General features: G+C 37.5%; 2 protein-coding genes across 3 annotated transcripts in view; both read left to right on the top strand.

Moving 5' to 3' along the window:
• Window positions 1-23,089, top strand: part of LOC120767284 (1-phosphatidylinositol 4,5-bisphosphate phosphodiesterase classes I and II) — a 94,096-nt gene that overhangs the window by 14,376 nt on the left and 56,631 nt on the right. For both annotated transcript variants that reach the window (XM_040093160.1, XM_040093159.1), the window contains exon 2: window positions 22,469-22,615. In XM_040093160.1, the coding sequence (XP_039949094.1) occupies window positions 22,469-22,615 (147 nt within the window). The remainder of the gene's footprint in view (window positions 1-22,468; window positions 22,616-23,089) is intronic.
• Window positions 3,287-4,163, top strand: LOC120767286 (lectizyme). The gene has a single exon (XM_040093162.1). The coding sequence runs from the start codon at window positions 3,297-3,299 to the stop codon at window positions 4,131-4,133; it is 837 nt and encodes a 278-aa protein (XP_039949096.1). The 5' UTR covers window positions 3,287-3,296; the 3' UTR covers window positions 4,134-4,163.

The raw sequence follows: 23,089 nt of genomic DNA, 5'->3' as shown, positions 1-23,089 counted from the left end.
ATGCCTTCGACCTCTTCAACTGATGAAAATATTAAAGAAGTGAAGTATGTGATGCTTGAAAACCGTCAAGCGAGTGTTAGAGAGATGGCAAGATAGTTCAACATCTCTCGCGAGTCCATTCTAATGATTCTGTGGGATATTTTGGTTATGAAATGCGGTCTTGCTCGTCTCTTTCCGATAAATCTGGGTTTTTTTCAAAAATAGTAAAAATAGTACGATTGTGACCGAATTGAAAGCCAAAACGCAATGAATACCTTCGATCAAGCACCCTATTCACCAGACTTGGCTCGGTTTGTTCTTTCTTGTTCCCTAAATTGAAATTGCTGCTTGGTGGAAGCCGCTGAAGAAGCTGAAGGCCATCCTAAAAATTGCTTATATTTCGGTTACTGACTGAAATAATCGTTGACATAAAAGTATTACATATGGTTGTGATTACCTTGAATGTGACAAAATACCTGTAAATATTGATGAATAATCAAATATTTTTCATGTTATTTAAAATTTCCAGGTACTTTTTCGTCACAATGTATATATTTTGCATGTGTTATTATATTTTACACATTATTATATATAAATATGCATGTCTATATATGTATATATATAAACATACATCCTGTAATGGATGGAAAGTTGTTGCTTTACAGTTCGTTGATTCAGTAAAAAAGGACTTTCAGGGTATACACGCTTACACATAGCATATACCTAGCTATTTGTCTATTTTTAACGGTGTTGAGGGTTGTTATTTCAGTCGGTGCGCCTGGTGGACGGTGCGTACAAAGCCAACGCCAGGAATAACAGCATTTTCAAATAGACAAAAGCGCCCGGTTAGGATGTGCTCTACTCAAGTGCTATGGGCCGGACATTGGCCAGCGCTGAGTGCCGCTGTGGGATTAGAAAATCGCTGATTTTACACAACATAGAAGGGCGAATATACAAACATGCATATGTACATATGTAGTTATGTTGTACTTGTGCGGTATATGCATTGACGGTGGTCCGCGAGTATCAATTCGCTTCAATATCACCATGCTGCGTCCTTTGTGTGACCTTACTCGTAAAGCGAAGCGTAAAACGGTGGGGCGAGCGTATTTTCACTGTAGCATGAAATTGCTTTGCATTTACCGTTATTATTGCAGTTATCACTTTTACCGTCGCCAGTAATACACTTCATGCACATTTTACCATATACTACAAATACATAGGTATGTATGTAGTTATGATATGTATGCCTTGTGGAGTTGTGACAGGTGTGTGTGTGCGCTTAATGAAATGCACTCTATTTGCGTCTGACCGGCAACTGCATGAAAATGCAGCGAAAGATAATAAATTTCTCACCTGAGTGGTGGATGCGAGCACACGTGTGCGAAAATCGTCATAGGTATACATTTCATTGTAAATACCCTAGCTCCTTACTCACTTTATTGAAGAGCGAATCGCAATTTAAATTTTCGGACAAATGTTGTTATTGTGCATGTAAATAACTTGAACCCGAAAATTCGAGAAAAAACGTAAAATTCTGTTGCACCGAAGCTATAATATTCATCATAAATCCAAAAGATTTTTTACGAGAACTTGATTTTGTACGGTCGGTTTGTATGAGAGCTATATGCTATAGTGATTCAATCTGAAATATTTCTTCTTCTTAATAATTTACGCCAAATACTGCTATAGCAGTCCTATATCGGTGGTTGCAACTAATGAGCCGATTCTTAGACCACTGCGCTTATCCACTAAAGTTGGGGGTAGGCCAGATCACTTGGATCAGATGACTGCAAGGAATATGGTTACTGCAGACTCAATCAACTGGTCACTGGCCTCCTTCTCAAACTATAAGACACCAGTGGCGGAGGACATCTTTCCAGCTCTTTTTCAACAAGGTATGCAAGATCCTTACCACACCTGTTAGGGCTGATGAGGGATTGTCTTGCGATGGACGCGTGGAGAATAGCGAAGGTAATCTTCATTCCCAAGGTAGATAGGAAGGACTGGCCAAATCATTCAGGCCAATAGTCTCAAATCCTTCATGCTAAAAAATATGGAAAAGACAGGGCAGGCAGATCCACTAATACTGCTCTGTACCAACTTACGACTGAACTCCAGAGCTCGCTGGATAATGGCGAGGTTGCGATATGCGATCTCTTCCAGGCTTTTGGTCTCTAACACTCGGTGGCAGGGAGTTTGAGGTGTCTAAAGAGGTCAACTTCTTTGGCCTCACATTAGACTCAACCTCACTGTGCAGTAGGCATGTGAATTTAACATTGCCCAAAGCCACTAAGGCACTTATGATATCCAGACGTCTAGCCGACAGATGCTGGTACTGCAAGGCCATCTTATGATGCCTGGTATAAGATGGCTGCATATGCGGTTGCTTGGGCATCTAAGGCAACACAGTTTTCCAGGCTTTCAACTATAGAAGTTGCAAAGGCTCGCCGGTGTCTGCGCTTTAGGGGCACTGCACACTTGCCCATAGGCGTGAAGACATACCACTGGCCCTTCTTCCAAGGGACGGCGTTACAAAGAGGATTAACTTTACAAAGAATTTTACAGTTACTCTCGGCAGTAAGACGGAGTGAACTGACTCCACGCTAGACATACTGCTGAGGGGCAGCACTTTCGAAAACATCGGACAAGACATTGTATCATTATACTTAGCGATAGTTAATCGGCACTAAAGGCGATCTCAGCGTTTGAGGTTAAATCGCTTTTAGTGGAGGAGTATATAGAAAGTCTGATCCGACTGTCAGTGCAAACGGGTACGCCTAATCTGGGTGCCGAGGCATAAAGGGGCATTTATTTGAAATCATATTGGGGAGGAAAATCCGGTTTTTGGGAGAAACTCGACACCGGTGGCATCTTGCGGATTTTTGATACCAACGCGCTTCAGCTGTGTGTTGTGCAGTGTTAAGAAACGCACAAAACAAAACCAGTCTGATGCCACCGAACCATGAAACTAAGCATTGGCCTCAAATTGAATACACTACTAAATAAAAATTTTCCTCTTAGCTGTACCGAAATCCCTTTTAAGTTATTCAAATTTGTGAAATTCCCCAAAACTTGCCTTGAAAATATATACGCACTTTCGTCACACACACGTCTGTAAACTAATTTGATAAATCGACTATATATTTTACCATATTTCTTATTTATTGGTGCGATATCACCAAAATGTTGCTTTAAGCTAATCTACTAATCGCATCTTATCACACAGACTGTTATCGACGTATCGGTATGGCATATAAAAGCTATAACAATAGGATTAGTTCCGCAATTAGTACCTAACTATTTAAATAGCGACGATGAAGTGTATTTTGCTTGGACTACTGCTTATCGGCTCGGTATTTGCAGAGCCAGGCAAGGAAGATGTGGCCGCGGCTAAAGAATTCCAACCAGAAGCACGTATCATCGGCGGTGAAGTCGCATCTCAATCGTTGGCGACATCATACTTGGTCTCACTGAGTGCATCGTCCATTGCCTACGCACATGTCTGTGCCGGTGCCATCATTGCCAAGGAATGGGTGCTGACAGCGGCGCATTGCCTGAAAGAATTGGAAAGCACAGCTGGAAATGTGATTGGCCTGCCCGTCTATGCCGGTTTAAAGGATCGTTCCAATGTGGAGAATGCACAAGTTCGCAATATCGACTTTGCTTTTTCGCACAAACTATTCAATGCCAGTGATGAGAGCTCACCCGATATTGCGCTATTGCACTTTACTCCCGGTTTCAACTTCAGTGTCAATGTGAGTTCCGTGCTTTTGCCATACCTCAATGAGTCATATACGAACCAAACCGTTGTGACTTATGGTTGGGGTTTGACTAAAGCTACAGAAACAACATACGTTAAGGAATTGCAAGTGGCGCGTTCGGAAGTGTTGCCCAAAGAACAGTGCCTTGAACAGCTACCAGAGGATGCGCCACTTGGTGCTGATCAAATTTGCGCCAAAACATTGGCTTGTTTAGGCGATGGTGGCAGTCCATTAGTGCACGAGACGAAAGGTGGCTCCGAATTGGTTGGTATCACCTCGTGGGGCTACTTGCCATGTGCCGTTAACAATCGCCCAACGGTATATACCGAGATTTCACAATACATTAAGTGGATTGCTGATGTTCAATGGGCTTATTATATCTTGAATTAAATTGAATTTTCTGTATGACTTCAAAATAAAGTAGTTGTTGTTTATATATATAATTACATATATATATATATATATGTGTTAGTGTTGCACTAGATTATCTAACTGTATTAGCAGATATGGAAAACCCGCCATAAATCGTTGCATTAAATTCTAAATGACGCCAATGTTGTATAACTCGTCTGGCTTATAGATTAAACCAGTTAGTTTAAAATTTATGACATCACAATAAACTTCAGTGTATTTGAGGTTATTAAGTAATATAGTGCTGTTCATACAAGCGTCATAAAAAATTGCGTCAAGTGCTATTTGGTAAATACTTTATTGATTACATTTTGTTACTAACGGTGCAAACGTGCTTTGGTTTTGGCGTGAGGGAGTCAATCTGACACTACTTACACCATTTTTAAACGGCAGACAAGATTTTAGAATTTCTTTCTGGTTTCTGATTTTTGTTTTAGATGTTCTTGAAAAAATTATTGATTTTCCAAAAGCTGAATAGAACTTCATTTTCATACCTTTTTGGGATGTTTCGATAACTCCAAGATAACTTAAATATCTGGTCAGTTGTCGGTTTTTTAGTGCAAAATCCACACTGATAAGCTGAAATCAGTTTGTTGACGGTGGGTTTCAGTCTTTCACACACTACGCTCGATAACACCTTATATGCGATATTAAGAAGGTTTATCTCATAGTAATTGGCGCAGATTTTAGGGTCCCCGTTTTGTGGATTGGGCAGAGCACACTTAAATTCCAATCGTCGGGCATACTTTCTTTCGACCATATTCTATTAAGAAACAGACGCATATTCCTTATAAGTTCTTCGCCGCCGTATTTGAAAAGCTCAGCCGGCAACCGATCGACCCTCGCCGCTTTGTTATTCTTCAGACGGGTAATTGCTATTTGAACTTCTTTATAGTGGAACGTTCCAATCATCATCGATTTGGTATTGTGCCTTATTACTTGTTTCTATACGATGAATTCGGTAAAAAAGAAAAAAATAATAATATTATGTCCGTTACTAACTAGGCGGGCTGAAAAAATCGTCTCGATTCGTGTGAAAAATATTGAATTTTGGGTTATGTTTTGGAATTTTGAAAAACAGAAATAGACAAAGAAAATATTGAATTTTGGGTTATGTTTTGAAATTATGAAAAACAGAAATAGACGAAAGAAATTTTCTTATTAAAGAATCATTAAAAACGCTTACAACAAGTGGCTCAATCAGTATTACCCATGGACTCTGCCAGGTGAATCAACCAACAAGCAATAAGGGGTTTGCTTAAGTCCATTCATGTAGTTAGAACATATGATAACTGAAATCGTTGTCTGCTTGGGTGCCCAAACGAAAACTTCAAAAAATTCAAGTTTATTGTTTTAGAAGATCTAGAAATAAATCTCATCGAGATCTCTGAAGACATCAATGCAACGTTTTCGACATATCAATGATAAATATTTTTGTAACAAACGATTGAAAAATTCCATGAATTGGGCTACGAATCGATTCAGTGTACGCTTCTAGCCCCAGTAACATAGTCCTGTCTGTAGATTTTAAGAGAATGGTCGTTAAAAACATCTTTCACAGCACTAAAAAGGAGCACGAGCCTTTAGCAAAAGTCCAATTCGTACTGTAAAAATAGTCATCCGTGACGTATGTTGAATACCAAACACAAGTTTTTCCGAAGCGGTGTTTCTCTTCAAAATAATTGAATTCTTTGCTTAATTGTACAAGTAATGGAAATAAAACAACTAAGAGGTTTTTCGAGGACTGAGAGGATACCGTGCCCAAAAAACAAGGTGACATTTGAATTTAAACTGTGCGCCTCAAAGGATTTGGAGAATTATTTTTTTTAAGGTTGGTAATACTGTCAGTCACATTTATGTAAAATTTCATGTCAAAATATTCATTAGTGTTTGAAATACGTGTCGTTTTGTGAGCTGCTAAAAGTGAGTTTTTCGTTTTTTGCGATGTCGAAATTTGTTGAGCAAAGAATTTGCATTAAATTTTGTTTACAGAATCAATTTTCTGCTGCGGATACGTTGATGATGGTGCAGAAAGTCTTTGGTGATGAGGCTATGTCTAAAAAAAATGTTTACAAGTGGTATAGTGAGTTCCAAGCCGGCCGTGAACGTGTCGAAGACGAAGAGCGTTCAGGGCGACCATCAACCTTAACCGACGAAGCTCACGTTCAACAAATCAAAGATTTGGTGTTGAAAAACCGTCGATTAACAAGTAGATACCTTGCTGATGAAGTTGGCATATCGAAAGGCTCAGCCAATACCAATTTAAAGGATGTTTTGGGTCTCAAGCGCGTCAAATATCGACTGGTACCGAAAACATTGAATTTTTTGGAAAAAGGCGTCGCGTTGAAGTGTGTGAAACGATGCTTTCCGACTAACAGGGTGTCATAAAACGCAGTATAACTGGCGATGAGACTTGGATCTATGCTTACGACCCCGAAACAACCGATCAATCGAGTGAATATCGTGCGAAAGAAAGCCGAGACCAAAAAAATCGCGCCAAAGTCGCTCAAAAATCAAGGTCATGTTGACTGTTTTCTTCGATTACCGTGGTGTTGTACATTATGAATTCCTTCCAACCGGTCAAACAGTCAACAAGAAATATCATTTGAACGTTATGCGTCGTTTGCGTAACGCTATCCGCGTAAAATGGCCGGAATTGTGGAAAGACAATTCTTGGTTTTTACACTGCGATAATGCACCATCCCATACTGCCCTCGTAATTCGTGATCATTTCGCCAAAAACTCAACCCATATCGTTCCGCAACCACCGTATTCACCTGATCTGGCGCCGTGCGACTTCTAGCTGTTCACCAAGCTCAAAAGACCGCTCCGGGGATACCGTTTTTATACGATAGAGGAGATTCAAGCCACAGCGAAGACGGAACAGAAGGCCATCCCGGAAAGTGACTGCAAGCAATGTTTCGAAGATTGGAAATTCGTTGGCATAAGTGCATTGCATCGAGAGGGGATTACTTTGAAGGGGATGCAATTGATTTGGAAGAATAAATAAAGAATTTTCAAAATAAATACAAAGTCACCTTATTTTTTGGGCACAGAGTGTACACGTTAAAGTCGTTTGTTCTCATGACGGTACTCTACCCTCAACAATGAACATTAGGTTGGCCACGACGTTTGTAGCACCCAGAAGGAAACATCATAGACTCTATAAAATATATACATATATAAATGACCATTATATAATATTTGATATATCGTGTTCGATTATGGATAAGTATTAATTTAACCTGCTACAATACCCAGTACAAAGCTGCGCAAGGGTCACTCTCGATTCTCGCGGGAGTTCGAGCTCGTCGTATGCAATGGGTGGTAGTAGTTAAGAAAGAACCTCTTGATACCCCTAGGTGGCGGTTCCTTTACAAGCAGGTGATTGTAGTCATGATTACTTCGAAAGCACTCCAGCAGAAACTGCTGGGTGAGGAGTTCATCATGCTCCTTAATTGGGAACATAAAAGCCTCACTGTGCGGGTGTTCGATGGGAAACATCAAGAGGCATCCTATTGTAGTCCAGAGTGCACTTCACAGACATGTCTGTTGCTTCCTCGTCTGGGTTTCTCTGCATCCAGGCGACCATATAAGTGTGGTGTAGCTAAGGACCCGCCGGCCGATTGTCTTGTATGTTGCCAACAATGTTTTTTTTGTCTATTACCCATGTGCTGCCGGCTATCGACTTAAAGATTTTGTTGTGCCTCTGTACTTTGGCAATAATCGCTCTCATGTGAGAAGTGAAGATGCATAAGTTGTCAAATGTCACACCTATAATCTTGAGGGTATTGACAGTTGAAATTTTGACGCCATCAACTGCAATATTAAGTTCAAGTCTGTTGGCCTTCGACCAGTTAGTGAATATGGTCGCTGTGGGTTTAGTAGGAGAGAGTGTTGCGTTCCTTGCAACGAGGAAAAAAAGGTCGGAGAGATAGCCATTTACCTTTAAACACATGCCATCGTTTCCACTGCCCGACGTCATTATCGTGCAATCATCAGCGTATAAGGGGATAGAGATGGTTAAGGGAGTTTCGAGATGTGGAAGTTAAACAGCAACGGGTAGAGGACATCAACCTGTGGAGACCGTTGTTTAATTCTTCTCAATTTAGAGTTATTACCTCGAAACAGTACGGATAATTGTCGACCGCTCAGAGGAGTTCATGGTCTACCTTTTCAGGCCTGGAGATAACGTAAATTTTTCGATGTTCGATGAAAGAAGTTTCATATTCGAACTTTTTCATTTGGCAACATATCTACAAGATATATGGCATGTATTATATCCAAGTCAACGTTGCAAGATCTGGCCTATAGCTGCACTCAGAACTGAATAATTAAAAATAAGTCCTTATATGGGAAACTCATCATTCTTACTTTGCCAAAATAATTTGTCAAAATAATTTAAAGGTTTCACTCTTAACACGACTGCTTATTACCAGCGTCACTGCCCTAAGTACTTCACTGCGCTGTTACTGTAGGAAACGTGTCATTTATAAGAACTTATAATTACCAGAGCTTAAGACCACATAAATACTGTAAATACACGCGTACTGTTATTTACTAGAATTTCAAGATTTTCGCGCGTTCATATGTAATTCCCTTAAGTTAAAGTATTTCAATATATTTACATGTTAACCACAATGGGTGACGGGGCGTATGAGTGACATATCATGTACAAGCACTTGTCACACATTCGCTTGCGGTTAGCGACGATTCTTATGTAATTAGTATTTACATTACAATGGCATTACTTAAATAAATGAACATAATTAATCATTAAACGCTTTATTTATTCAAATGATGAATATGATTAGTGGTAAACGAATAGTAAATGCGAAACTGATGGGGAAAAAAGTGTGATGATTCAAAAAAAAAATAAAGTGAATTTGTCATATGATTGTTGAAGGGGAGAGATGGAATGGCAAAATCATCAAAATTTGTTTTTTTTTATGTATTTGGACACCACACATCAAATACCGTTAATAAAGTTTGACCATAACTGTCAAGTTCACTAAATACATAACAGCGACAAATTAATATTATTAATAACACAATGGTATGCAACTGTAGCGCGCGCCATGGGAATTGGGTAGTGATGCTAATAGTGGTGCATCATAGCAATGATAATATACCTACATGTATGTAAATATATACATATATATACACTTATGCATACATTGCGCTCTTGTAATTGATTTGGTTGCCTTTTTGTGTTTTGTTTTCGCCATAAAAGCGTGAAAGCATTTATATTGTGCTGTTTTTTCCTCGGCTCCAGCAAGCTGCATACATGCACACATATTATTCAGACACATACATGAACGCGCAAGGGTAAACAAGTGCTTTTTAACGAGAAATGTGTAATTGGATGTGCTGCATTTAAGCGTACACCATGAATATGTTATTTGACATGAAAGTGAAATGTTAAAATTACAATTGAATTTTCCCCCGGTGTTATGTTTTAATAATTCACAAAGCAAATACCATTACAGTTCGAATTTCGCAAATGAAGGAATGCAGTTAAATGACAAGCTATACTTGAGTAAATTTTTGCGCTGAGTGGGCAATAAATTGTTTCAAGGATAAGTGGTGTCTTCGGTTGGTTATGTGAGTCATGTGTAAAAATGCATATTTCTTGTTTGCTAAAAAATGCTGTGTAGATGAATGGATTTCTTGAATTAATCATAAAAACTGATGCATGGTAATGGCATCAAATAGTCATAGCGCACGAAAGCTCGCCATTTTTTTATAAGGACCGATAATTGCACCGATCCACAAACCGCACCAAACCGGTTGTTTTACTAAATGAAATGGCTGCTTTTCGTCCCAAATATGACAATTTTTCTTGTTTACATACACATTAAGCCAGGAATGAGGCCCATCGCTGAATAAAATTTGGCTCGAAAACATCATATCTTCTTGGAACTTTTCAAGTGCCCATAGAGCGAAGCGATGTCGTTTGGGTAAGTCGAGCGGCTTCAGTTCTTTCACAAACTGTATTTTTTATGTTTTAAGATCTCGACATAAAATGCGTGCAGCGTTTCATACGTCAGTTCGAGATCCTGCGAACGGCGCTGAATCAACTCTCCACGGTCTTCATGTACACTCTCAGCTACGGCTGCTATATTTTCTTCGAGCGAAATCCATTAATGAATGCTGGGACTCAAGATGGCTGCTGGAGTTGCGAATGGTATCGTTAAAAGGCCGATTATGTTGACCACAAGTTGAGTGAAGTGCGCGACACACAAACTTTACAGAATGTGAATTTTCGTGATAAAGTTGAACGATTTGTGAACGTTGTCTTTCCATGATGAAATGTCAAACACTGTTAAACAAAAGTAATAGGACAGTTTGACATGACCCACGCGTGATCTGTCAAAAAAAGGATATTTTAACATGTACCTCTACTTGGATCGAGAAAATGAAATAAATTCATCTCGCCATATACTCGTGAAAACAAGTGTCTTAGTAAACCAATCTGGTTTATTTTATGATCAACGTTTATGAGTTTGTAAAACTAATCACAGATTTATAAGCATTGTAATCCCAAAAGCTTATAAAGTGGGTTTCTGATCTCTTCACAGACTATACGGAATGTTACTCTATTGTAATGTTGCATAGTTGGCTGACTACATTTCCAACTAAAAATATAATCTTCACAAACTTTTGTCTTTGTTGTTTAAACAAGGACGTGAAAAATTCGCCCAAAAATTTTGAGGATTACTTTTGAGTTGACAATTTTAGTTGGCTATAAATCCAGTTTCTTTCTCTTGTCATTGAACGAACTGACATGAGAACCTCGGTCTTTAAATTTTTATTCAATTATTGACCGTCACCGATTCGCAATTTCTTTGCACGCTAGATTTTAGTGCACTTACAGGTTTTGATCGGCCAATGTATATGGTAGTTATAAGCTATAGTTGTGCGATCCTAAAAATGTCTTTAAATATTGCAGTTAGCAAAAGATTCGTGTCAAATTTCGTGAAGATATCTCGCGAAAAAAAGTTTTCTATGCAAGGATTTGAGTTTGATCGGTCATTTTATATGGCAGCTATATGCCATAGTGATCCGATATCGGCGTTTGGAACACATAAGCAGCTTCTTGGAAAGGAACGAAGGTGTACAAAATTTCATTTCGTCATTCTTTCAACAGCCAAAACAACTGTAGCTCAAACTGTACTAAATGTTCCCCCATATGACAGTGATTAATTGTGATCCTAAGCAGAACAGAGTACTATGGTGCTCTAAGCATTAAAAGTTATAATTAGTTACCATTTTTGTGGCTGTTGCAGGGGTAGAGAACATGGGCCAAAAAAAATTTTGAAGAATTTTCCCGAGTTCACAGTCTTAGTCGACTTTAAATTCGGCTTCGTTTCGACGTATGTATAGCGTATTAACGTGACGACCTCCGTTAGTCAATTGTGAAGAATTTTAGCCGTCACTGATTCGTAATTTCTCTGCTCTCAGCGGGCAAAGGCTGCGCTCTTATCAAATACTCGTAATCTACTTGTGAATGTGTGGGACCTCACTAAAGTAGTTAGTATGTATATCTGTTCTAGGCTACTACAAGTATTTTTTTCCTTTTTATTGCAAATTTTAATAATGCACTTGAGATAACTGTGAATTTGTACAATTTAAATTTTTATAACCCATATTATTACTTATTACTGATTTCAATTCAAGTCTTAATTAATTTTAAGTCTTAAAATATAATAAAAAACTTTTTATAGAAATATTTCTTTCACGAGAACAACTCATTTATGCTCATGTCTTTCTTTTGTTTCGCCATTCGCTAATGCTTGGCGAATCGCAGATGTCACTATGTTTAGCCCTCGTTGTGGTGCAGAGCAACTGAAACTGCGTCCCTATGTTCATCCCCGGTTTCTCACCGGCAACAAATCTCGATCGTTCTTCTGCCTCTTAAAAAGCAATCAGCTGTACGAAAGTGACTTAAAAATTGTATGGCAATCCACTCACTGTCAAATAACAAGTTTTTGTCCGGATTTGATTAGTTTTCGGTGATTCAAGTTCTAAAAATTAAACTCTGTAAGTTGAAAAGAACACTCTACAACACTGCAGACAACGCCAATTTTGAGTCCCAAAAACAAATTGTCACTGCCCATACGAGTATCTTACAGCACAATGGCCAAACAAGTATTCTTATGTGTGTGTGTTAGTGTACAAGAATCAAGGCTGAGTGCCTACATTAAGTGAACAGGAGTCGCCGAGTCAAGTGTGGCTACTTGTGTGGATTAACATTTCAATTGCCTTGTTGCCGAATTGTTACTGTTCGTGACAGATGAGACCAGCCCAGCCATGCTGTGCGCAAATGGGTGCGTGTGTTGACCTACATGTAGGCAATTACACCTCTGAAAAGCACTTACAAGCACTCGAACGCACTTGAGTAATTACCGAAGCACTCTCATTTTGAAATATGACCGAAAATGTAGTTATGTTGCCTTTGAAAAAATTGAGATTTTTGACGTTTCGCGTAACATTTTCATTAAGAAGTTTATTGTGTGCTTCCCATATTGTTCCGGCCGCCACTTACTGTTGTTTGTGACACACGACCTTCTGCGTGGGTTTTGATTGCTTTAGTTGTCACGAAACAATGTTGCACCTTAATTTTCAATAAACGGACATAATCAACATAAAGAAATTCGCTGGAAAGAAACGGTAAAATGGAAAAGAACAAAGCAATCATTGCACAATAAAGAAGGAGTGCTGAAAGGTAGTTAAAGAGAACAACACAATCGCCTGTCGCTCTGAATGGCCTCATAAAATTTGCATCCTTTGTCTTAGATTGCCTTCTCATGTCAGATACTGAAACGAACACAACAACAGGGTAGCAAAACATAACAGTTAATAACAGCAAAATGGAAACAAAAGTGAGTGTTTTGGGATAAAACCTGACTTGGAAAAACGAGGTGAAAATATAAATGAAAGAATTATGAGAAAAAAATCATTTTTATTTTTAATTTCCGAAAATTTCTAAAACTCTTTGTTCTGTTTTTCACATACTTAAAATATTACACTAAAATCATTTAATACTTCTTAATATTTTATAGGAGCTACTTTTCCATATGATTTCAGATAGAGAGTCGAAACAGAGTGACAAGTAATAATTTCTTCTACGAAATATTGTATTAGATATATGACTAGGTGAGTTAGTGAAGTAATGTTTGATACCAGCTTACCAAATGTCAAGCGTAAATGATAACAATCGGTCTAAATCTTATCCTACATCTATCCCTAGCAGCGATATCCATTTGGCTTTAAAGTAAATATCTCGAATAAAAAGTAAGGTATCATAATCAAACTGGAGAAGTATATTTTCCTAAGGATAAAGTAAAGAAAAGAGGGCATTGGGTTCACACTTCTGTCAATAAGTGAATAAAAACTCCCGAAACCTCGCTTAAAATTGAATTTTCTAGATATATGTATACCAATTTTAGTCTTAGTAACTTTAATACCCATAACGGGGTATATTACGTTCGCCTGAAGTTTGTAACACTCAGAAGGAAACATCTGAGACCCTATAAAATATATATTTGAAGTGAGAAGAACTGACTTATTTAGCCTTGCCCATCTGTCTGTATATACGCGAACTACTCCTTCAGTTTTTGAGATATCGAACTGTAATTTTGCATCCATACTTTTCTCTCCAAGAAACTTCTAATTTTTTGAAACCGCCGATATCGGACCACTATAGCATATAACTGCTATACAAACTAAACGAACGGAATCAATAGCTTACATGAGTAATTTTTTCATTTGTCGAAAAGTCTTCACGAAATTTTGCATATTGCCTAAGGGAACGGTACAATATTCGAAGCAATTTTTTTGGATAGAGTCAATAGATCATATATGGCTGCCATACAAACTGACTGATAACAGTTCTTGTAAGAAATATTTCTAATAAAGTTTTCTGAGAATACCAGATAACTGGAAAAATGCTGAAATAAGTAGTCATAAAATTTCAAAATGCTTTCAAAAGTCCTAACAAATACTTTTACAGGTACGTAGTGCTGATAATTTCTTCTACTTGCTCTAGCTATTGCCAGCATGCCAGAACCGCAGAACCAACATTTTACACTAAACCAAATTTTCAACTTATAGTGTCGGTAGTAGTTTTTTTTTCTGGAAGGTTGATGTTCAGCCTTGACCAATTCAGGTGGTATAACCAATTAATTATTTTCAGTGGCCTCAAATACCTGGCTTTCTAACAGGGATGCTCTGATTTCTAAGTGTCGTTACGGCCATCTTTAACATGTCATGATCTCTAATATTTTTTTCATTGTATTCAGTAATATTTACAACTTCACTAAGGAAAGATTTACGCAAGAACAACGCTTACAAATTATTAAAATTTATTGTCAAAATAATCGTTCTGTAATTGCAACATTTTACGATGTAATGTTGAAGTGCCATAAAGACAAAAAAATATGATTGCCGTTCAAGACCTCATGCTCAAAACCTCAATTTGTCGTTTTCAAGAATTGGGATAGTCTGAAACCACAACCTGGCGGATTTCACGAAAGTATTTGGACTAACATCCTTATATAATTGTTCTCACTCCAGAACTGAAGCTATTGGACCATCGTAAAGGTCATAAATTTGTTGATTTTGCCTTGAAACAGCTTTAAAACGAAAGCGATTTAAAAAAAATCTTCTCCGATGAAGTTCACTTTCATCTGAGAAGCGGTGAATAAATAAAACTGTCTATTCTGGTGCGAAGAAAATCTACAAATTATTCATGAACAACCATCTCATTCACCTAAATTGTTAGTTTGGTGTGGTTTTTGGTCTGATGGAATCAACAGTCCGTACTTCTTTCGAAATAAACCTGTTTAAACTGTCACTGCTAATAAAGAGCTGTATAGAGTGATGATAACCAACTTTTTATGGCCGCAATTGGAAGAACTTAACCTTGACAACATCTGTTACTAATAAGACGGGGCTACGTGCCACACAACACATGCATCAAACGAATTATTGCAACAAAAGTTTGGAGCTGTGATTATTTCAAGAAATTGTGACATTTAATAGCCTCCAAGAAGTTGTGATTTAACACTAAGAGTCTACTTTTTGCGGGGTTACTTGAAGTCATCGGTCTTTAGCAATAAACCAGATTCTCTTCAAGCTTAAGAAGTCAATATATATATACATGTCGTATATCATGAATTACTCTAAAAAGCAATCGAAAATTGCGTTCATCGAATTCGCTCCTGCAAAGGAAGTCGTAAAGGCCATGTGCATGATGTTATTCTCAGAACTTAACTGTATCGATTGTTCTCCACATTAAATAAAAAAACGTTTGAATTTCTTTAACAATTCGTGTGTTTTTTTCACTGATATTGGAAAACCCTGTTTGTAGTCACTCCCTTTCGTTTGATGTTGTGTGCATTCACTTTTAGGTACGTTCCAATTACTTCGTGTTAGTGACCGCAGGTATATTTTAAGGTTGTTGAAAATTTCACTCCCTTCTATACTTCTAAATCCAGTGATCCATATGAGAAAGTGGCGGCTCTTTTTTTTATATTGTGAAGTCATTTCATGTTTTCCAGGCTTATGGGAGTTTCCATCTGTTAAGCTGATGTCACCCGAAGTGCTGAGGCTCTCACTAAAGATGGCAAAACATATTTGATGTTTTTTCGATGGCGTTAAAATAATCCTTGTTTATCAAATTAAAGCAAAGACCTCGACTAAAAAACTTTTCGGAAGGCTATTTCTTCTACAGTGAGATTATGAATCACAATCTTATCTATTTTCGTTTTTTTTTTTCTAAACGGTCGGTGTACCGCTGTAGACATAAGAAAATGGAGAATAAAAAAATCTTTTTTTGTGAAAAATGTGTTTAAAAGAGACAACATAAATTCGAGGTATACCGTTTCTGAGGGAGAAGCTCTGGCTCCTACAATCTCATCATAAATTTTGTTGTATGTTGTTGTTGTTGTAGCGGCAGAATTCTGCCGAGTTGACAGTTCTTAGCCGGATACAAATCCGGGTCCATTTCAGTTACGTGTACCCGACTGTCGTACGAACGGCCAAATTTGCGCTGTATCGCAACCATCGGTGCATCTCTGCTGACTTATGGAAATGGTTAATTGAAAAAAGGACTTTACTTATACATTTTTACGAATAAAAAATCGAAATTCAAGATATCCTGTTTATAAGTGGCAAGCTTTTCTTCGTATCTGCTTTGTGCTTCGGGATTCGGAAGCGAGTCTTGTGTAGACATTTTAAGATTTATATCATTTTTGACCCACTACGTTTTTTATTGAATTTACTAATCTACAATTTTCATGCCATATTCGATATTTTGAAATTAAATGCTTTTTTCCTGGAAACCACTTCACCATATTTGAGATGCCTGGAAAGCATTCGATTTTCTCACTTGTCAGCTTCCGTGTGCGCTGCACATAAGTGGTTGCACACGTTTTCCGTCGTCTACAAACGCTTGAATATCAAAGCTGAAAGCGGATATACAAACTTAAATACGTTTCCTTAATGATTATATACACGTATGTGTATGTATGTATGTATGTTTATATATATTTTTTTCGTTTGCTGATTTTACGCCATGTTATAGCCGTAGACACGCTGCGTTCTTCTTTTGGCGAATTTTGGCGAATTTTCAGACTTTATTTACAAATGCATTTAATTGGAATTTCGTAAGATTTTCCCGTATCGCTACGCTTCATCGGTTGGCTTCGTCTTATTTACACAGCCATGTATGCGGTTGTGTGTGTGTACGTGTTAATATGCCCCAAATAGCGCAGAGTCTGCATGCTGAGACGATAAATCAGACATTATTCGACGTTCATTTCATTTTCAATAATGCAAAAAATCCAATTGGAATTAATGTGCGAAAATTCGCTGATGAAAGGAGAGATTTTCTTCAATGGATTTATTAATAATTTTTGGCATGAATGTAAAACGTGTCTCATGGCCAGGAGCAGAGTAGAGTTAGGTGGCTGCACAATTCTACATTTTTTTTGTGCTTGCCACATTTTTACATGCACCATAAAGTCGAAGCAGCTTAAACGTTTCGCTCAGTTATTCACGTAGATGTGCATAAATTTGAATAGTAGCGAGGCACTAGATCATCTCACGCGATCTCCTTTGGCACCTCGTGTCACTAACCTTTGCAAAAAGAAGGAGGTAATTGCCCCAAAAGGGTAGTGTGGTATGTGAATTTAATATTCGAAAAAAAAATCAACAGAAATACGTGGCATAAATGAGTGATGTGTCAATAACCCGACATAGCGGAAGCTTCGAAATTGAATTATGCATGTATTTTCGAAAGTAATGCATCAACAGTAAACATTATTCCGCATTTACAAATCTTCGTTGTAAACTACTTAATGTTAAAAGCGTCGAATGATCGGAGCATGCATAATTTATGATGGAAGTGCTATTTCGAATGACAGCTGGAATTTATGTGAAGCTCTTTCAAGTCGAAAATCAAAAATGCACGCACTCGTAGGTGTAACAGTGCTTGCTGAGTGACATTTACAGACTGGAAAAATACAGCAAATAATTTTAAATACAAAATGACTCGCACAGAATTTTGACCCAAAACCCAACGGTTGGTAGTCACACGCTTAAAAAAATTTGTTTACTTTATTTCTGAGAAATTTTTTTAAAAAAGCTTTCACGGAGCTTTTTTGTGTGACAGCTTGAGACACAGAATGTAAGCATTGCTTTGTCAATCTTTACATACCGTTAGCCAAGTAGAAAATTTACTGCATTGAAGGGAGCCAACTTTATGCTGATATTATTATTGAATAGCGATCTTAAATTGAAAGCATCCAAAATAAAGGTTGTGCAAGAACTGAAGCCGCTCGACTTTGCCAAGCGACATCGCCTCACTTTATGGGCAGTTGGAAAGTTCCAAGAAAATTCGACGTTTTCGAGCCAAATTTTGTTTAGCAATGAAGCTCATTTCTGGTTCCATGGGTATGTACACAATCAAATTTGTCGCATTTGGGACCAGGAATAACCCGAAGAGATTCAAGAGCTGTCATTTCATCCAGAAAGAACTACTCTTTGGTGCGGTTTGTGAGTCGGTGGAATCATCGGTCCATATTTCTTCAAAAATGCTGCCGGTGAGAACGTAACCATCAATGGTGACCATTATCGCGCCGATTATTTGTCGCCTGAAACTGAAGATCGTGATCTCGGCGACATTTGGTTTCAACAAGTTGCATTTATTGTCACACACAGTATCACAGCATTCGACTTTTCCTGTAGGGATATGTAAAGTCTAAAGCCTCTGCGGATTCCGCTTCGATTCAGGCCTTGGAGCAAACCATCTCGCGTATCATTCGCCAGTTGATAGTCGAAAAGCTCGAACGAGTCACCGAAAGTTGGGCTTAATGGATGGACCATCTGAGACGTAGCCGCGGCCAGCATTTTTGTTTAAAAAAGTAGGGAACCTTGAAATGGATTACCTTTTACTATATAAATGATCACTTTGTCTCTCCCGGCGGGTACTGCGTCGAATTTTCAGAGCTGGAGTGTTTTTGGCCATTTTGACTTGACCTAGCCGGCGTAGCCGCTGTCTTTTAGTTCGTTAAACTATGTCAATGTTGTCGTACTATATATCTCATACAGCACATCGTTCCATCGAATGCGATATTCGCCGGGGCCAACGCGCAAAGGGCCATAAATTTTCCGCAGAAGCTTGCCTTGTTTGAAACCTCGTTTGGCAACGAAGGGCTCGTAGAGGTCCTTCCCGATCCTGACGAAGCTTTTGGTGTTGCTAGTTTACACAGCCCTTTTAGTTTTTCAGGTATACCAAATTCAGACATCACGGCATAAGGACAGCTGCTTTTCCTGCTGTCAAAAGCAGCTTTGAAATTGACGAAGAGATGGTGCGTGTCAATTCTCTTTTCACGGGTCTTTTCCAAGAATTGGTGCATGGTGAATATCTGGTCAATTGCTAGGTTTAAAGCCACACTGATAAGGTTCAATCAGTTTGTTGTCGATGAGCTTTAATCTTTCTTACAATATGCTCGATAGGACCTCCTTTTGGTGGTTTGGGCAGAGCACACTTAAATTCCAATCGTTGGGAATGCTTTCGTCCGATCATATTCTACAAAGAAGGTCAGGCATTGTAACGCCTGCTCCAACGTCATCGATTGGGGAATCGGGTTCGCCTTCTCATCACTTTACACTTTCACTGCCATTCAGCAGTTTGGAGAAGTGTTCCCTCCATAATTTTAGTATGCTCTACGCTTCAGTTACTAGATCACCTCTTGGGTTCAGGTACCGAATATTGGGACCCAAGTACATTTAGTTGAATTTTTACACGAAATATCGATTAGTGTGTGAGATATGCAGTTGAAGTTCAGGAATAGTCCTTTACTGATAATTGTATGCACGTGCGTCAAACATGGATTGAATCCAGTTAACGATTTTCGAAATTTCAAGAACCTTTATACCGCATATATCGTGCAACATGTGAGTTATCTCAGTAAAAACAAGAAAAAACGTTAACTTCGGTTGCACCGAAGCTAAATACCCTTCACAGTTGCATTTCTGTTAGTAACTATGTGTTCAGTTTGTATGGAAGCTATGTGCTATAGTTAACCGATCTGATCAATTTCTTCGGAGATTACATTGTTGCTTTAAAAAATAATATATTCCAAATTGCGTGAATACGAGTATATCTTGTCAAATGTGAAAGTTTGTATGGCAGCTATATGTTATAGTGGTCCGATATCGGCCGTTCCGACAAATGAGCAGCTTGAAGAGGAAATGACGTTTGCAAAATTTCAAAACGATATCTTAAAAACTGAGGGACTAGTTCGTATATATACAGACAGACAGACGGACAGACAGACGGACAGACAGACGGACATGGCTAAATCGACTCAGCTCAACATACTGATCATTTATATATATACTTTATAGGATCTCCGACGATTCCTTCTGGGTGTTACAAACTGTGTGACACACTTAATATACCCTGTTCAGAGAGCGTGTTTTACGAAACACTGATAACTCTTACAGTTACTAATTTATCAAAATAGTGGCAACTTTACCTTTGAAAGCATAAGAACAGTTAAAATAAATATAATAATAATTTTCTTTTAATTTTTGAGTTCTATGATTAGATGTACTACATATTATTTGTATTCAGTTTAAGGTCTTCAAATGATTTATTTTCCGCATTTTTTACTGTGTAATAAAATTCTTTGCACAGGAAAAGAATATATTTTGCATTGCGTTCTTTCATTTTCCGATCTACTGTGCTTTTGTGAGTTTGTAAGAAAATATCCTTTTCAGCTAAGCAACATTAAATTATTTTAAATAAATAAATTTTCATTACCGCCTATTCTGATGTTTTTAACATTTTCGTATGCAAATATTTACTTGTCATTGAAAATAAACTCTCATAAATCTTCTTATTTCTATTTTATCTTCGTTGTATCGCTATATAATTATTTCTGGCTGCTTGATTGTGAAGGCTACTAATAAAGAAAACAAGAAAATTTCCAAAATCATTTCATATTGTTTATTTATGGTTTAATGTTAAACGTATTTTATTTGTTTGAAAAATCGAGGTATAAATAAACTTTGTGAAATCTTATTTACTTTGGTGACACTATGCGCTTTTTGGCATTCGAAACGCTTGGCATTGGAACAATGCCATTCCCATAAAATGGTGTTGGTCAATTGTAAATAAATAGTAGCTATAAATATGCAACAAAAGTAAAATGCAGCGGGGTCTACATATACGAGTATCTCACACTTATTTGAGTTGTCGCGGGAGGTCTTTGTGAGAACATTAATCAGCATTAACATATTTCTAAATGTGAAAACGGCGAAATTGGGTATGTTAGGTTACGTCGCATGCCCGAACCTGGCATTAGTGGCGCAGGATCTCAACAGCTGTTAAGGTAGTAGTCTGGTAACTTGGGTTCAAAAAATTGAAATTTTTTTGCTTAATTTGAAAGTACAATGTCTTGAGAATATACCGTGAAAATTTCAGACAGAAATTCGAAACATTTCGGGAGTTATAACGAGTTTCCTAGCGCGCCTCGAAGTCCACTCCCTCGGAGTTGTTGAATTTTAAAAGCGTTTTTCTCAAAACAATGTTTTTCTGGTCGGCCCGTGTCCTAACTTTTTTTCTACATAGCCGATTGCTTTCAAATCTTAACAGGCTATTCTACACACTCATAGTTCTCGTCGGTACTAACGAGAAATTTTTTCACCTCTAACTTTTTATTTTACAACCCATTCTTTGCTTAAATAAAAGGACTTTTTTTCAAAGACCCCCATTTTGTTATTTACCATTGAAATTTAACATAATTAGTTCCGATGAGAATGACATGTCTATAGGTTAAGAATAATCAAGAATATTTGATTTCAGATAACATCAAGAGCCAAAATCACCCGGGCCACCCACATGCATTTTTTTTTGAGGTACCAACTTCGAGTGACAAATTTTTTCCAATACTTTTTTTTACTTATATTTTGAATATGTAAATAAAAACACCCTAAATATTCCAGATAATTCATTTTTATTTTCCTATAAGTCCATAAGTTCCAAACTACTACTTTAATGCTGGTCAAGATATATTGCCCATATTTTTTTTTCCAAGCACTTTTTCCGTTCTGATTGAGGTATCTCTAAAACATGCGTCTTTAACGCATCTTCAGGTGTCGAAATCGTTGACTTCTTGGTTTATGTTTTCACTACGGGAATAAAAAGAAGTTATTCGACGATTGATAACCTGTCACGATGTCATATACGCATCACAAAGTACCGCCAACGTATCCTTACTTTTCTCTCGACCAATCGATACGAGCTTTTATTTTTGAGCGACTGACAACTAATTTTGGGCGGACCTCACAAAATTCGTGTTGGCGTGATCTACGAACTCAATTGAATTCACCATGCCATCGAAAAACACTCGTCTTGATTGAGCTTCATCATCAAAAATTAAGCTTAGTTTATTGATGGACTATTGCTGAGTTAATCCTATTTTATGGTCGAGATGAATATTTGAAGTTACTGTGGACAACACAAATAGCGCTGTGTATGTCAAATATATAAAATTTTATGATGAAGTTGTGAGTTTCCAGTTTGTCACATTATGGTTGCCAAATTTCGCTAAATAAATGGCAACCCTTATATCTTAAATTGTTATACTTAAGCATATGCAAGCTTTTTGAAATATTATATCGAACTTCTCTATACTTGTATTAATATTCCGAACTCAGCTATAATAAAACTACTACTAAATATTTCTTTTCTGCGACATTGCATTCACTAATTTATTTTCGATATAATTGAATTACAGGATTCGGGCACTGGCACACCGGTCACCATGCGAGTGGATCCCAAAGGATACTATTTATATTGGATTGATCAAAATAATGAGATGGATATTTTGGACATAGCGACCATACGCGACACACGAACTGGGCCATATGCCAAAAAACCAAAAGTGAGTAAATTTTATGGAGAAATTTTATTACAGACAATGATTACTTGGCTTTATGTGGATATTATTAATTACAATATGTGTAGGTATATTTGCCTTATGGCGCGAACATTTAATTAGCTTTTATACTGTGAGACAATCAATTATCGGCAAGATTGTTTGAGGCTAAGAGCATCAAATGAAGGCAGGCAGACTTTTATATTTTGGAGCGGTCAAAGGGTATATAATATTTTGTGAAGTGAAGAGTATACAATATAAAAAATGTCTGCGTACTTATATATTACTTGTATTATAACAACAACAACATACATGTTGTCCAGTATGAGCAGCGAAAACATATCAATCAATATTTAGTATTTTATTTACAATAACAGCTCTTGGCATTAAATTAGTTAGTTTAATGCTGACCACTAGGACCCTAGCTAGCTTGGGCTTTTAGCAAATCGAATTTACCAAACTTGATAATCAAACTAACAT

The sequence above is a fragment of the Bactrocera tryoni genome, chromosome 2, assembly GCF_016617805.1.
Source record: "Bactrocera tryoni isolate S06 chromosome 2, CSIRO_BtryS06_freeze2, whole genome shotgun sequence".
Lineage (NCBI taxonomy): Eukaryota > Metazoa > Arthropoda > Insecta > Diptera > Tephritidae > Bactrocera > Bactrocera tryoni.
The sequence above is the reverse complement of the archived record's forward strand: the minus strand, read 5'-3'. Positions and strand labels throughout refer to the sequence as shown.

Excerpts from the sequence above, each read along its gene's own strand:
- LOC120767286 (XM_040093162.1), top strand. The coding sequence starts at position 3,297 with ATGAAGTGTATTTTGCTTGGACTACTGCTTATCGGCTCGGTATTTGCA.